General features: G+C 39.2%; 1 protein-coding gene across 1 annotated transcript; it reads left to right on the forward strand.

Annotated features, from left to right (window-relative positions):
* Positions 1-2,929: 2,929 nt before the first annotated feature.
* On the forward strand, positions 2,930-12,587 carry LOC142547374 (uncharacterized). The gene is made up of 8 exons (XM_075655632.1): positions 2,930-3,573; positions 3,885-4,008; positions 4,801-4,930; positions 6,026-6,062; positions 10,800-11,037; positions 11,298-11,402; positions 11,499-11,577; positions 12,057-12,587. Exons 1-6 carry the CDS (start codon positions 3,355-3,357, stop codon positions 11,387-11,389), a joined length of 840 nt encoding a protein of 279 aa, XP_075511747.1. The 5' UTR covers positions 2,930-3,354; the 3' UTR covers positions 11,390-11,402; positions 11,499-11,577; positions 12,057-12,587.
* The last annotated feature ends 326 nt before the right edge of the window (positions 12,588-12,913 follow it).

Consider the following 12,913-nt stretch of genomic DNA (forward strand, 5'->3'; position numbering starts at 1 on the left):
TGGTCCTCTTTAGAACCTTGCCCGGCGCATTCTCAAACTTTCATCTATGCTCCTCTTGTACCTCCACAGGACAAAGTTACCCACTTCTTCTTTTCCTAATCATGTTAAGCTCCACACGCGTTCTTTTTCCCTCCTCCCTCACTACCCCTTCATAACATCGACGTGCCGACTTTTTTCTCCCCGCACAGGACTCCAACTCCTTTTCCCACAGGAAACTTAAGTTTCGGATAATAAGTGGAAGCTACGGCTCTGAAATCCTTCAGGACTGGTCGTCCTAGAATTCCATTATACGCTTGAAAGGGTATCCACCACGGTGAAAGCTATCATTTTTGTTACTCGCCGAGGATCAGTCCTCAAGGATAGGGGAAGAACAATCTGACCCAAAGGCGGGATGGCGTGTCCTGCAAACCCATACAGCGGGGTGGAGACCGGCTCAAACTCAAATCCTTCTACCTTCATTTGATCCAACGTGCACTTGAACAAGACGTTCACAGAGCTTCCATTATCAATAAATATCCTCGTCACATGATAATTGGCAATGGTGGCCGTCACCACCAAGGCATCGTTATGTGGAGTCACTACGCCTCGGAGGTTTTCCCATGTGCCTTCCGAGTTCGCCCAGAGTCTCATCAGTAGCACCACCCGAGATTATATGAATCATTCCTCTCATAGGGTGGTTATCCTCATTCATTCCCTTCTCGGTTCGACGGGCTCCTGAGGAACATCTTGACCTTGACCTTCCCATCTCTGCTCCCCGACCTTCTGGTTTATCCATGGAGGGCCTTGACCATGTCTAAGACGGGCTGAGACCTTGGTCGACTCCCGGATGCAGATCCTTCTCGTCTGTCCCGCGAAGGCAATCTAGCCCATGCTCTCAATCCTTTGCGACTTCTCCCACCTCTTCTTGGACTCCCTCACCTCCATCACCTTGTCATGACTCCTATACAGAGGAACATGAGATTAGAATTGTCCTCTGCCCATAGCTTTATCCTCCTTCATCTCGCCCGCACCGCCCGCACTTCTCTTCCTACCTCCTCTTTCCATTCCCTCAACTCTACTTCCCCAAGGCCGCTGCTCCATCCTCTTATGTCGCTGGGCATCTTCTAGATTTACATATTTTTCCGCCCGAGATAACAGTTCATCATAACTTGATGGAGGTTTCTTGACCAACAATTTAAAGAACTCTCCTCCTCTCAATCCTTAGGTAAGAGCACTTATCATGATGTCAGGGGAAGCAGCTGGTATATCCAGCACTACATCGTTGAAATGCCGGATAAATTCTCGCAGAGTTTCAGTATCTTGTTGCTTTATCACAAACAAGCTCAAATAATTTCTTTGATGCCTATTGTTGCTAGCGAATCTGTGCAAGAAAGCAGTGGAAAAATCCTCGAAAGATCATAGAGAGTTAGGCTGCAAGGTGTTAAACCATTGCTGGGCTGACCTCACCAACGTGCCCAGAAACACCTTACACTTGACTCCATCTGAATACTGATGCAACAGAGCTGCGTTCTCAAACCTTCCCAAATGTTCTTCTGGGTCAGTACGCCTGTCATACTATACTCCCTTACGCTTAACTGTCGAAAATTTGGAGGAAACCCTTCTTCTAAAATGGCGAATGAAAAAGGACTCCCTCTCTTAGGTGCCGGCGCTCTGCTTCCCAACTGCTGCCTCAACATCCGTATTTCCTTCCACATCTCTCTCATCTCAATTTCTCCCCATTTGTGAGGGACTGTGTCTCTTCAATCCTGCTCTGGTGGCCCTCAACATTTTCTTCTCCCTCATGACGAGTGGCCTGTTCTTCACCAAACATAGACTCTTGGTTCTTTCTCATGGCCTCGTCTACTGTCTGGGTAATGAATCTGCCCAATTGTTCCAGGGTCAAATTCCCTACGTTCTCATTGGGAGGGGGTTGCTCGGCCTCGGTCTCGTGACGAGGTTGTTCGGATCTTGTCTCCTGACGAGGTTGTTCGGCTCTTGTCCCTTGACGAAGTTGTTCCTGTCTCATCTCAACATAAGATTGTTCGGGTACCATCTGGGGACGCGACGATGCTGTGTTAGTTCTTCTGCTCCCTCTCCTACCTGTCATCTCTACGTCTCATCTCAAAGTTCCCACAGACGGCGCCAAGTGATACTCACGGGAGATTTAAGATCCGATTCCAGCAAGTGTCACTAGTACAGATGCAGGCTTCGACTTTTTCCTGAGCCTGAAATCACGAAGAAGACCGTTAGAAGGGGGTCGGAAGGGTGTCCCGACGTAGCACCTCCGACGCTCAAGTCAGAGACTGAGGATATAAGAGGAGAACAGCTAAGGGTGCTGCTGAAAAATAATGAATTGAATGCCTGAGTTATACACCCGAACCTGATATTTATAGGAGAATGCCTGAGCCCTTAATGGGCCTGTCTTCCATTAGGGCTTGGGATGGGCCAAGGGTAGTGGGCCTATACATGGGATATCATATTTAATTGCTTGTATTTGTATCCACATAATACTTTTTATGATTACATAATTAGATAGTCATTTCTCGTATTTGTATCGAGTGCCCATTGTAGTTTGCACAATAATTTTTCGTATATAAAAAAAATTTACAGTATTTTTTTTAAAAAATAGTAAATGATATATTATATGGTAATAATAAAGGTGGACACGTTGGTCGATACCACGTTCTCTGGGTTTTTTTATAAATAATTTAAATTTTAAAATTAATCTCAAAAATAGTTTAAATTTTTTTTTTCCAATTATACCACAATCAGTGCTTCGTAAGCACGGATCTTGCTCCACGTGAGAATTATCCGTGCTTACATGGATCACGTGGAGCATGATTCGTTCTTACAAAACATCGATTGCGGTGTATTTGAAATTTTTTTTTAAAACTTTTTTTGAAATTAATTTTTAAATTTAAATTATTTATAAAAAAACCCCACGTTCTCTGGATTTTCCGCCAGCGGATCACAACCCATTTTTCTTTGGGTTTTGACCTGCTATTTCCATCCAGCTTCAATTTTAGGGTTGTCTGTCCCTGTTTTTCTTTCGATCTTCTTGTTCGTGTGATCCATCACCATTTCTTGTAACTTCAAGTTCGAACCTAAATCCCGTATCAGGCAGCCCTTCTGTTCTAAATTTTTTGTTAATCAAGAAACTGTTTTTCTAAAAAAATATACGCTTTTTCAATCAGTTATTTGGGTTTTTCTTGGGTTTCCCTGTTGAAATGGCGCTTTAGCGTCATTTGAATCGCTGGCTTCCTCTCTGTTGTGTTGATAATTGACTATAACCTATTTTTTTCTTCCTTACTGCTCTCTGTTCCGAACGAACGGGGAAAAAAGCCAATTTGAGTGTATTGGTTTATATAAGTGAGTATGGCATTTCGGCAGCAGGCAGCTAAAACGGGCCCTGGTGGATTTCGATATATGAATTCTCCGTTTGGCGACACCACTTTTACTAAGGTCTTTGTTGGGGGGCTTGCTTGGGAGACTCAGAGTGAGACCATGGGACGATATTTCGAACAATTCGGGGAGATTCTTGAGGCTGTTGTCATCAAAGATAACAACAATGGTCGATCGAAAGGCTACGGTTTTGTGAGTTCTTGGTCCTGATTCCGAAATACTATGACTTTTTGTTGGTTTTATATTTGTATTGGTTTGCTTGTATGTGCTGGAGTTGTGGAAGTTTGCATTTTGGTTAATGTGCTTTCCATCTTAAAGATCCAACGTAATTAAGTTTCTTGTACATTTTGCTGCAGTTCCGAATTCTTGCCGTACGACTGACATTTATTGTTTTGTAACTTTGATTATCTAATGAGGTCGTTGTTATTAATTTCTTTCGCCAGAAAGAGAAAATTGGATGATCTAGTGACCATATTTTAAAATGGTGTTGTATGGAGGTTTAGGTGACTTTCCGGGAACCTGAGTCAGCTAGACGAGCATGTGCTGATCCAACTCCAATTATTGATGGCAGGCGAGCAAATTGTAATTTAGCTTCACTTGGGAGGCCTAGGCCAGCAGTTCCTTCTGGTAATGTACCTCAATTACTGTGCCCATCATGTTGGATATGGGAACGACCTGTAGAGTTTCCAGTTTGGGCTCTTATTTGACAGAGTGTTCAACTGATTGTGAAAGATATTAAACTTCACTTGCTGGCTTAACATCAATGGTGTTTCTGGTACTTCTTGAGCAGTTTGACTCCAAAATGTTGGTGGTGGACTACATGTCCCCATTTTCCAATTTAAAATATAATGTACTCTTCCAGATTCGCTATCTTCGAACTCATGCGTAAGTTTTCAGTCCCGTACTGCTGCTACTCACGGACCTGGTCCAAATTTTTTAAAGCGTGACTGGGAGAAGATAGCACTGGTATAATGATAATTATTGTTGTGAGAAAAACTTTAATCAGCTACCTTCTATGTTTAAATGAGCCATTTTCTTTAGAGTTTGAATACCTTTAATCCTATGAGTTCCACATATTATTTTGAAAGTTATGTTTTTATCATTAAGTATGTTCTTTTAAATATGATTTAAACTAATGACTGGACATTCTCTGAAAATATGGGGTAGTACACGAAATTCCATGCATCACACATGAGTCCTTTATTGGATTCTTTGAGCATGCTAGTGGAATGAACCCTAATTTTTGGACGACCGACTCTTGTCAATCCAGATCGTATAAATTGGAAAGGTAAGGAAATTTTTTTGCTGAATCAATCCTCACTTCAAAACAAGTATACCTTGACTGTAACCTTGAACATAGGTAGTCTAAAATCTCAATGCACACCGTAATTTATTTTTTTCTGCATTTGTTCTTCATAGGACATTTAAGATCTCCATCACCTTATCCTGGAGGTCTGCCAGCTGCTAGGGGTCCTTACATGGGAAATTTTGGCTACCAGCAACCTGTTCCTTACAATGCTCAACAAGGCTTGGTGTATTCTCCATATGGGTGAGATATTTGTCATAATATCAATTTCTGGGCATGGTATTTTGTATTTTGTAGATTGTGAAACTTGATTTTACTGTCCACATAAATCGCATCATTAATTTTTATGGTTCATCGTGTCTCGTTAGTTTTGAAGCAGCATGGAACAATAATAAACAATGCAGAGATGTAGCATAAATTTGGGGTACACAATCATTGGTCTTGGTTTTACTTCACATTTGACAAATCTTGACAAATGCTGTTTCTTATATTATTGTGTAATAAAAAAATGACCGATACCTGATAAGAGGTTATGATTGGAGTTTCAGCTATTTGTTTTTGTCGACGCCTTGCGGCCTGTTAAAAGTTGTCTATTTGTTTGTTCTCTGCTTTCTCTTTTTTGTATTTTTGATAATGGCATGATTCCTTCAGCCACATGATATTGTGTTATCACGACATAAGCTGCTATACATGCATGTTGATATGAGTCTGCTTTAGTATTTGAAAGAAACCTGGTATTTTCTCGTAAAAAGGATTGTCCAAATTCAATAGTTTTCTCTATAATTTCTTGCAATAACTAATGTATGGTTCTTGAATAAGAAGAGAATGAATGATTAAGTTTATGCCAAGAGACATATGGTCCTATCCATATGCATGATCGGGTGATTTAGGATTGTATACTGTTGCCATATCTAAGTTATTGTGCGTTCAAGCATCCGTATTTTTCTTGGCTTGATCCCCGCCCTTGTATTTCGTACTTGGTATGGACAGAACTGTTGAAAATGGCAGAAACAGTTCTGCCTTAATTTAAGCATTCTAGAATCAAGTTCTGTTATGCTTCAATTGATTGTAACGTTCATTCTTTCGGATTTTGTATATGGTTGCTTTTAGAACATCACATTCTATAGAAGATAGAAATTCTTCATATTTGTTGGTATGCGAGAAATAAGTGTTCATATATGTCAAATCATATTCCGTTACATCTTACATTTAATCACATAGCTCATATTATTTGGAAACTTTCATGCCCAAGATCAGAATTTGAGTGCTTAAATAGAGTAGATTGTCTAGTTCAATATGTTTTCATCATTGACCGTTTAAACCCTTGAATTGATGCAGGTATGCTCCTTACAGCCCAGAATATACTTATTCTCAGGTCTGTAGCATTGAGAAACTTTATCCCAAATGTTTTTCTTTAACATCATCATCATCATCATTCCCGCTAGTTGCGGGGTCTGCTACATAGATATTAGTTCTTCTAACTAAGCGATTTTCTCACATATCATATTTTAAACCAAGATATAAGATATCCTTCTTAGCCACATTTATTCAAGTTTTCAATGGTCTGCCCTTCCCACTTCTTCCATTAACTTACCAATCTAAGATATGACAGATTGATGCCTGTTTGGTCTCTTCTTCTCATGATCAAACCATGTTAGAGTGTTAGACGTCTTTTCCTAATCTTGTTCTCTATGGGGCTACACCCAGTGGCTCGACCACATCGGAAAGGTGCTAGGCGGCAAGGTCGCCTAGGCTGTCTTTGGCATTTAGAGTTTTTTTGGAAATTTTTTTGGGCTTAAGAAAGAATTAGAAGTTTATTCTTTTACCCGTTTAAAATAACGATATGTTGGCTTGCTTGCCCTAACAGCACCACTTTCATCTTCTTTGTGTGCGTACTTCTGCACACATAAGAAAAATCAACCAGGCCCTAAAAGTAATTTTTTTTATTTTGATTTATCTTGCACTGCCTGCCTTAAGCAGAAGAAGTATAAGGAATGAACCAGGTGTCAATTGGATTTTAACAAATTTTGGGTTCAAATTTATTCTAAGAACCATTACAAGGCTATTGATACCGTGGAATCCGCCTAGCGGCGCCTAGTCACGGCCTAGGCTCTAGGCACTGGTCTGGTGCCTGACTAGTGCCTAGCGAATTTTTAAAATCTTGGCTACAACTAAATAGCTCATGATCATTTCATTCTTCATATTATCCTTGCGAGTTTTACCACACATCCATTTGAATAAGTGCATCTCTACTACCGCCAACTTATGTATGTGTGATCCTCTAGTGGTCCAACACTCCTAGCCATAAAGCATAGCCAGCCGAAAAATAATTTTATAACATTTTCTTTCAATCTCGCTGGCATACTTCTATCTCATAGGCATACATTTATCGAATTAGACTCCTGATGTCATCCTCCATTTCATCCACCATGGTTTAATCATATGGTTTATATCCTCTCTAATGTCCCCGGTATTTTGGATTGTAGATCCTAAATAGCGAAAACCTTCGCACTCTAGGACTTGTCGACCTTCGATATCAATTGGGCTACCCATTCGTATAGATTCAGGACCAACTTTGCAAGCTAAATATTTCGTTTTTGAGCGACTCATTCTAAAACCTTAACTCTCAATATCTTATCGTCGCCTATCTAATTTTTTATTTACATTGTTTTTAGTTTCATCTATTAGAACTATATCATCTGCGAACAACATAGACCAAAGTAATTCATCCTGAATATGTCCCTTCAGCTCATCCATAACTAAACCAAAGAGGTAAGGGCTCAAAGCCGATCCTTGATGAAGTCCTACTGCCAAATGAAATTCACGTTACATCCTTCCAACAGACCTAACCCTAGTTTCGACACTTTTATACATATCTTTAAGAATCTCGATGTAACATTGAGGCACATGCTTCCTTCTAAGTACCCACCAGATTAATTCTCCAGGCACTCTATCTTAGGCTTTCTTTAAGTCGATGAATACCATATGCAGGCTCTTTTGTTTTTCTCTATATTTCTCTATCATTTGTATAATCAAGAAATAGCTTCCATTGTAGATCTACCCGACAAAACCAAATTAGTTCTCTGATACAATCTATGTTGTAAATGGCAGGAGGCGGTGGCGGTGGCGGGGCGGTTGGTGACCGCCTACCCCCTCGGCCGCTTAGGCGGTTGAAAATATTTTTTTATAGATAATGATGCAATATAATTACAAATAGTCATCATTTTTTTGTGTAAGATAAGATGTGTAATTAAATAATGTTTAAACATAAAGAAGCTTTATACAACACAATATCATCTAGATAATGTGCAAATAAATATATAAATTCCTCATCGGATGTTTAGGACATGCTTCAACTTGTTATACAATACCCGCAATATGATGTTTCATCCTATAAAATCCTTCTTTAACAAGCCTCTTACACAACTTGCATGTGATCCAATCCATTTTCTCTTTATTATACAATACCCCATATTCTCAAACAAAATCCTTAGACTTTGGCTTAAATTCTATCTCTGGTTGTTTATCATTTTCCGTCATTAATCTTCAACAATAAATCAATAATAATAGGAGAAAACACAAATTTTATTTTTGAAATCACAAAATCTGAAATATTATAAAAAATATGTTAAATAATAAATATACAATGCCTAACCTAAAGCTTCTTGCTGGTGGTGGCGGCAGACAGTTTGTGTGGTGAGCTTGGTGGTTGATAGTGAAAATGAGTGAAAACCAAAAGTTAAAAAAAAGAAAGTGGTGTGTGATTTAAATAACTATGATTTTGAGTTTTAAAATTAATTGACTTTGACTAGGTTTTTAAAAATTGTGTTGACTACAACTTAAAAATGTTGACTGCCTCACCTGGACCGCCTACTCGCCGCCTGGCCTGCCTGCTTGCTGCCTCCACACACCTCGACCGCCTGCCCACCGCCGTATAGCTTGGACTGCCCCTCGACCGCCATTTAGAATACTAGATACAATAGTGATACTTCTAAGTTGTCTAGGCGGCCGCCTCGATCACCATTTAGAACACTGGATACAATAGTGATACTTCTAAGTTTTCGCTCTATCACTTGCTCTCATAGTTTCATCGTATGGCTCATAAGTTTAATTCCTCTATAGTCTGAGCAGTCACATATATCTCCTTTATTCTTGTAAATTGGTCTACAATACTGTGTCTCCAAGATTATGACATTTTCCTAGCATCTAGAATCCTATTAAAGAGCCTAATCAGCCATTGGATGCCAACTTCCCTTTCACACTTCCATACCTCAATTGGTATCTCATATGGTTCAATTGCTTTCCCCGGTTTCATCCTCTTCATTGTCTTTATTACTTCCTTAGCACTGGCTCTACGAGAACACTAAATGTCTTACTTTCTGCATCTCACGTCTACCCACGCTTAACTCCTCTACACTTGTCTCATTGAGTAAGTTCTTAAAGTAATCTCTCCGCCTATTTAGGATAACTTTATCTTGCATTAAAACTCTACCATCTTCATGCTTGATACACCTGACATGACTCGAGTCTTTAGTGTTTTGATCCGTGGCTTTTGCTATCTTCAAAATATCTCTCTCCTTTTTACCTAGCCTTTTATACAAATCATTATAAGCTCTAATCTTAGCATTTCCAACTGCTTTACTACTGAGTCTTTTGGCTTGTTTATACAGCTCATACGATCCTTGATCTCTAGCTTCTTGCTAGTTCTTGAATCTTATTTTCTTTTCCCTAATGACTTGTTGCACCTCATTGTTCCACCACCATGGCTCATTGTCGTGTCGTCCCTTCCCTTCCCTTTAGCCTCTCCAAGTACTTCCATCGCCACGCATCTTATGTGGTTAGCTATGAGTTCAAATAACTCAGAGGTGTCGGTCTTATCCTTACGCCTTACTTCTTCACATCTTTTTGGGACTGACTCTCAAAAATCTTATTCCTAAGAGTTTGGCATATATCTCCCTTCATAGTCCACCATTGATGATAGGCTTACTCTGACCTTTGTTTACTCCGCTTGTGCTTTTAAGGCAAAGATCTGAGATTAATACCTATGTTGGGTCGTCAAGCATTCTCCTAGTGTGACCTTACAATTTTTACAACTACCTATGTCTTGTCTCCTCACAAGAAAGTAATTAATTTGACTCATATTATGTCCACTCCTAAAGGTTACTGAATGACTCCCTCTTCTTATAGAAAGTATTTACTATCCCAAGATCACTAGTTAAGGCATAGTCTAGAGTAGAAACCCCGTTTTATTTTGAATCCCAAAGTCTTGACCTCCATGGACCTTCTCATACCTAATTCTCTCATACCTAATTCTATCCTTATCTACATGTCACAAGGTATTCTACTAACTACATATCCTAGAGAATCGCAAAATTCTTTCTTAGTCTCATCAACCAATTCCACTTGTGGTGCATACTCACTAATGATATGAATGATCTCTGGTTCTAAAGCTAAAGTGATACTCATAAAGTCATAATCCTATCTCCAAACCTCATAACCGCAACAACTGCATCCCTATAAGCTTTATCCACCACTATTCTCATTCCATTTCTAGTTTCATCTGTTCCTGAATAGAAAAGTATAAAACATTCTCCTAATTCTTTAGTCTTGCTTCCCTTCCATTTTGTCTTTTGAAGACGAGCTATGTTTACCTTCTTTCTTCGTATGATATCCACTAACTCTATTGACTTTTCCGTCAATGTTACTATGTTCCAAGAAGCTAATCTAATCTTCTTTATCAGAATCTGAACTGGTTTTTTTACTCGTCCCCGTCCAGTAAGGTGCGAAAACCTTTACTTATTTATCACTACAGCTGGGCGCCGTTGTAGTGCGCCTAGTTCATTTGACACTGCACCCGAGCGTAGGTGAAGCGCGTCGCTTAAAGCGGGCGATGACCTAGCATTTCGCGTTAATCTATTTTAACTATATCCATGTGAAGAGTTGTGACGCAATAATTGGTTGGCTGTCACAGGCCTAATACCAACGGTAATATATTTTTTACGGCACTGTTTTATTCGGGCTTGTGACCGGCTGTCTCAACTGTCGGAGTTTTTTTTCTTTTATATCATTATTCTAATATTTATTTAAGTCATATTCTTACGTTGTCTTGTAGGGAGTTTACAATCCCTACGGAAGTCAGCAGAACCTTCACATATATGGTGTACCTGGAGCAGTTAACACAACCATGTTTCCTTACAGTCAGTTGAGCCAGGCGATTCCTGGAAGTCATGGTTATACAGCATTACCAGGATATGCAATACCTAGTCATCAAATAATGCAGTTTGCCAGACCTAGTGTCAATTCAATGACAACTAATCCTGTCCCAACTATTCCAGTGCCGAATCCTACAGGTACGTATGTTTGGCCCCCATGACGGCAATAACAGAACTCCCACCGCCTCATTCAGATCTCATTACAGACAGTATATCGTTCGCCACCATTTCTATTGATTTGTAGTCCTCCGGTATTTTGTTCCCCACCAGGATTTTATACTCAGTACTTCTTTCTGTATGTCATCCATGGTGTTTGTTAACTTGCTTTTTATGGAACAAATCGTTTTAAATTTAGTTTTGAACAGGAAGCCCTGTGATAAATATGTTTGTTGTATCAGGTTCACCTATTCCACAGCAGCCACAGTTCATACTACCTGCACGTTCACCTCAGTTCATCGAGGGTAGCGGCTCTGATCCAAAAGCTGGGTGAAGAGTTTATCTAGGCAAGTACCATCCACCTGTGGATATACATTTTTCATTTCCCATTATTTCCTTGATATTCTTATTACTTATTATGCCACTTTTTCATCTACTGTTAGATTGCAGCAGGACCGTTATTTGAGTGGCAAGGCTTCCTTCCAGTCTAGCCCCAGAAATCATCTCTTTTGCATTCTAGAGGTATCTAACTTTTGAGATGTCTTTCTACTTTAATGATTTTCAATCGTATCTTCAGCATTTCATGTTTTCTGTCTCTGCCTCAAAATTTGGATGTGGACTATTCGGTAATAATGTAAAAATTATCATATGCACGAGAAGTTCTTTCTCCATATTTTCTGAAGGAGTGCGTTGTGTTCCAAGTGAGAGATGCAAAAGGGTCCCAATCAAATGCTTTCGGTTCCTGTAAATTTGTCATAAATATCCCCTGCATTTGAAACTTCTTAGTATTATTAATATAACTTCTCAATGATCTTGTTATTCCATTTAATATTAATGGAAATACGGTTGATGGCTTAGGGACAATGAACATAAACTAGTAATTTGCGCATGCTAGTATCTTATTTTGACCTCATAACGAGTCAGCTACCATTGTATTTCCGTCCTTAATTTAAATTCTTCAGTTTGCGTATTCTCATCCAATATTTCTTCAATATGTGTAGGTCTTGTATTGTCACGTTCACCGAAGAACTCAACGCCCGAGTAGCTCCTGATGTTGGAGGAGGAACTTGGGACGTGCAGGCTGCACTTCCTTAAATGTCCCGTGTATCAATCATCATCTAAACTCTTGTATTCTGCCGGCCAACTGGATTAGCTGGCAGAGAGTCATCATCAACTTAATGGTAGCTGGAATCGGTTTCTGGCTTCCATCTATATAGTGTGATTAAACGGTATACGCCAGAAGTCATTGTAGAATCAACATATCATTCTTGTTTGTTACCCAGAGTACCCCTGCATTTTGTGGATAATCTCTGGGACCTTAGTGCTGCATCCTGCATTGTATTTGAAAGTTCGGCCAGCGTTTTGCGCATAACAGTTCAGAATTTTTTCGCCATTGCTTTAAGTCTGGATTTAATTTGGAGCTTCAATTCAAGATATGAGAAGAAGCTCCAGGTCTTATGTAATAATAGACAGCTTTTATCTGTTGTAACCATGTATCTTTCTCTCATTCTGGGACGCAGTTTCTTTGTCAAGTATTTTTATCTCTGACACAATCAAAGTTTCGGCATTGCTAGTTTTTTCTTGTTGTTTCGGAAAAAACAAAAGTTCTTGAGAGGAAGTTTTGAGAAATGGAATTTTGAGGGTTAAGAGTGAACTTCATTTTAAAATTTTAAAATATTCTACAATTCTAGTATAATAGAATAATAAAAGAGTTTAAAAGTCGTATTTCGATAGAGAGATCTGAAGTTAGAGATTTCAGTCTATAGATTTGTTTGAACAAATTCACTTGACAGTGAATTTTAAATACACAATAATTTTAAATCGTGATTCAAAATCATCACGATACGAAATTATTTTA

The sequence above is a fragment of the Primulina tabacum genome, chromosome 5 (assembly GCF_025594145.1).
Source record: "Primulina tabacum isolate GXHZ01 chromosome 5, ASM2559414v2, whole genome shotgun sequence".
NCBI lineage: Eukaryota > Viridiplantae > Streptophyta > Magnoliopsida > Lamiales > Gesneriaceae > Primulina > Primulina tabacum.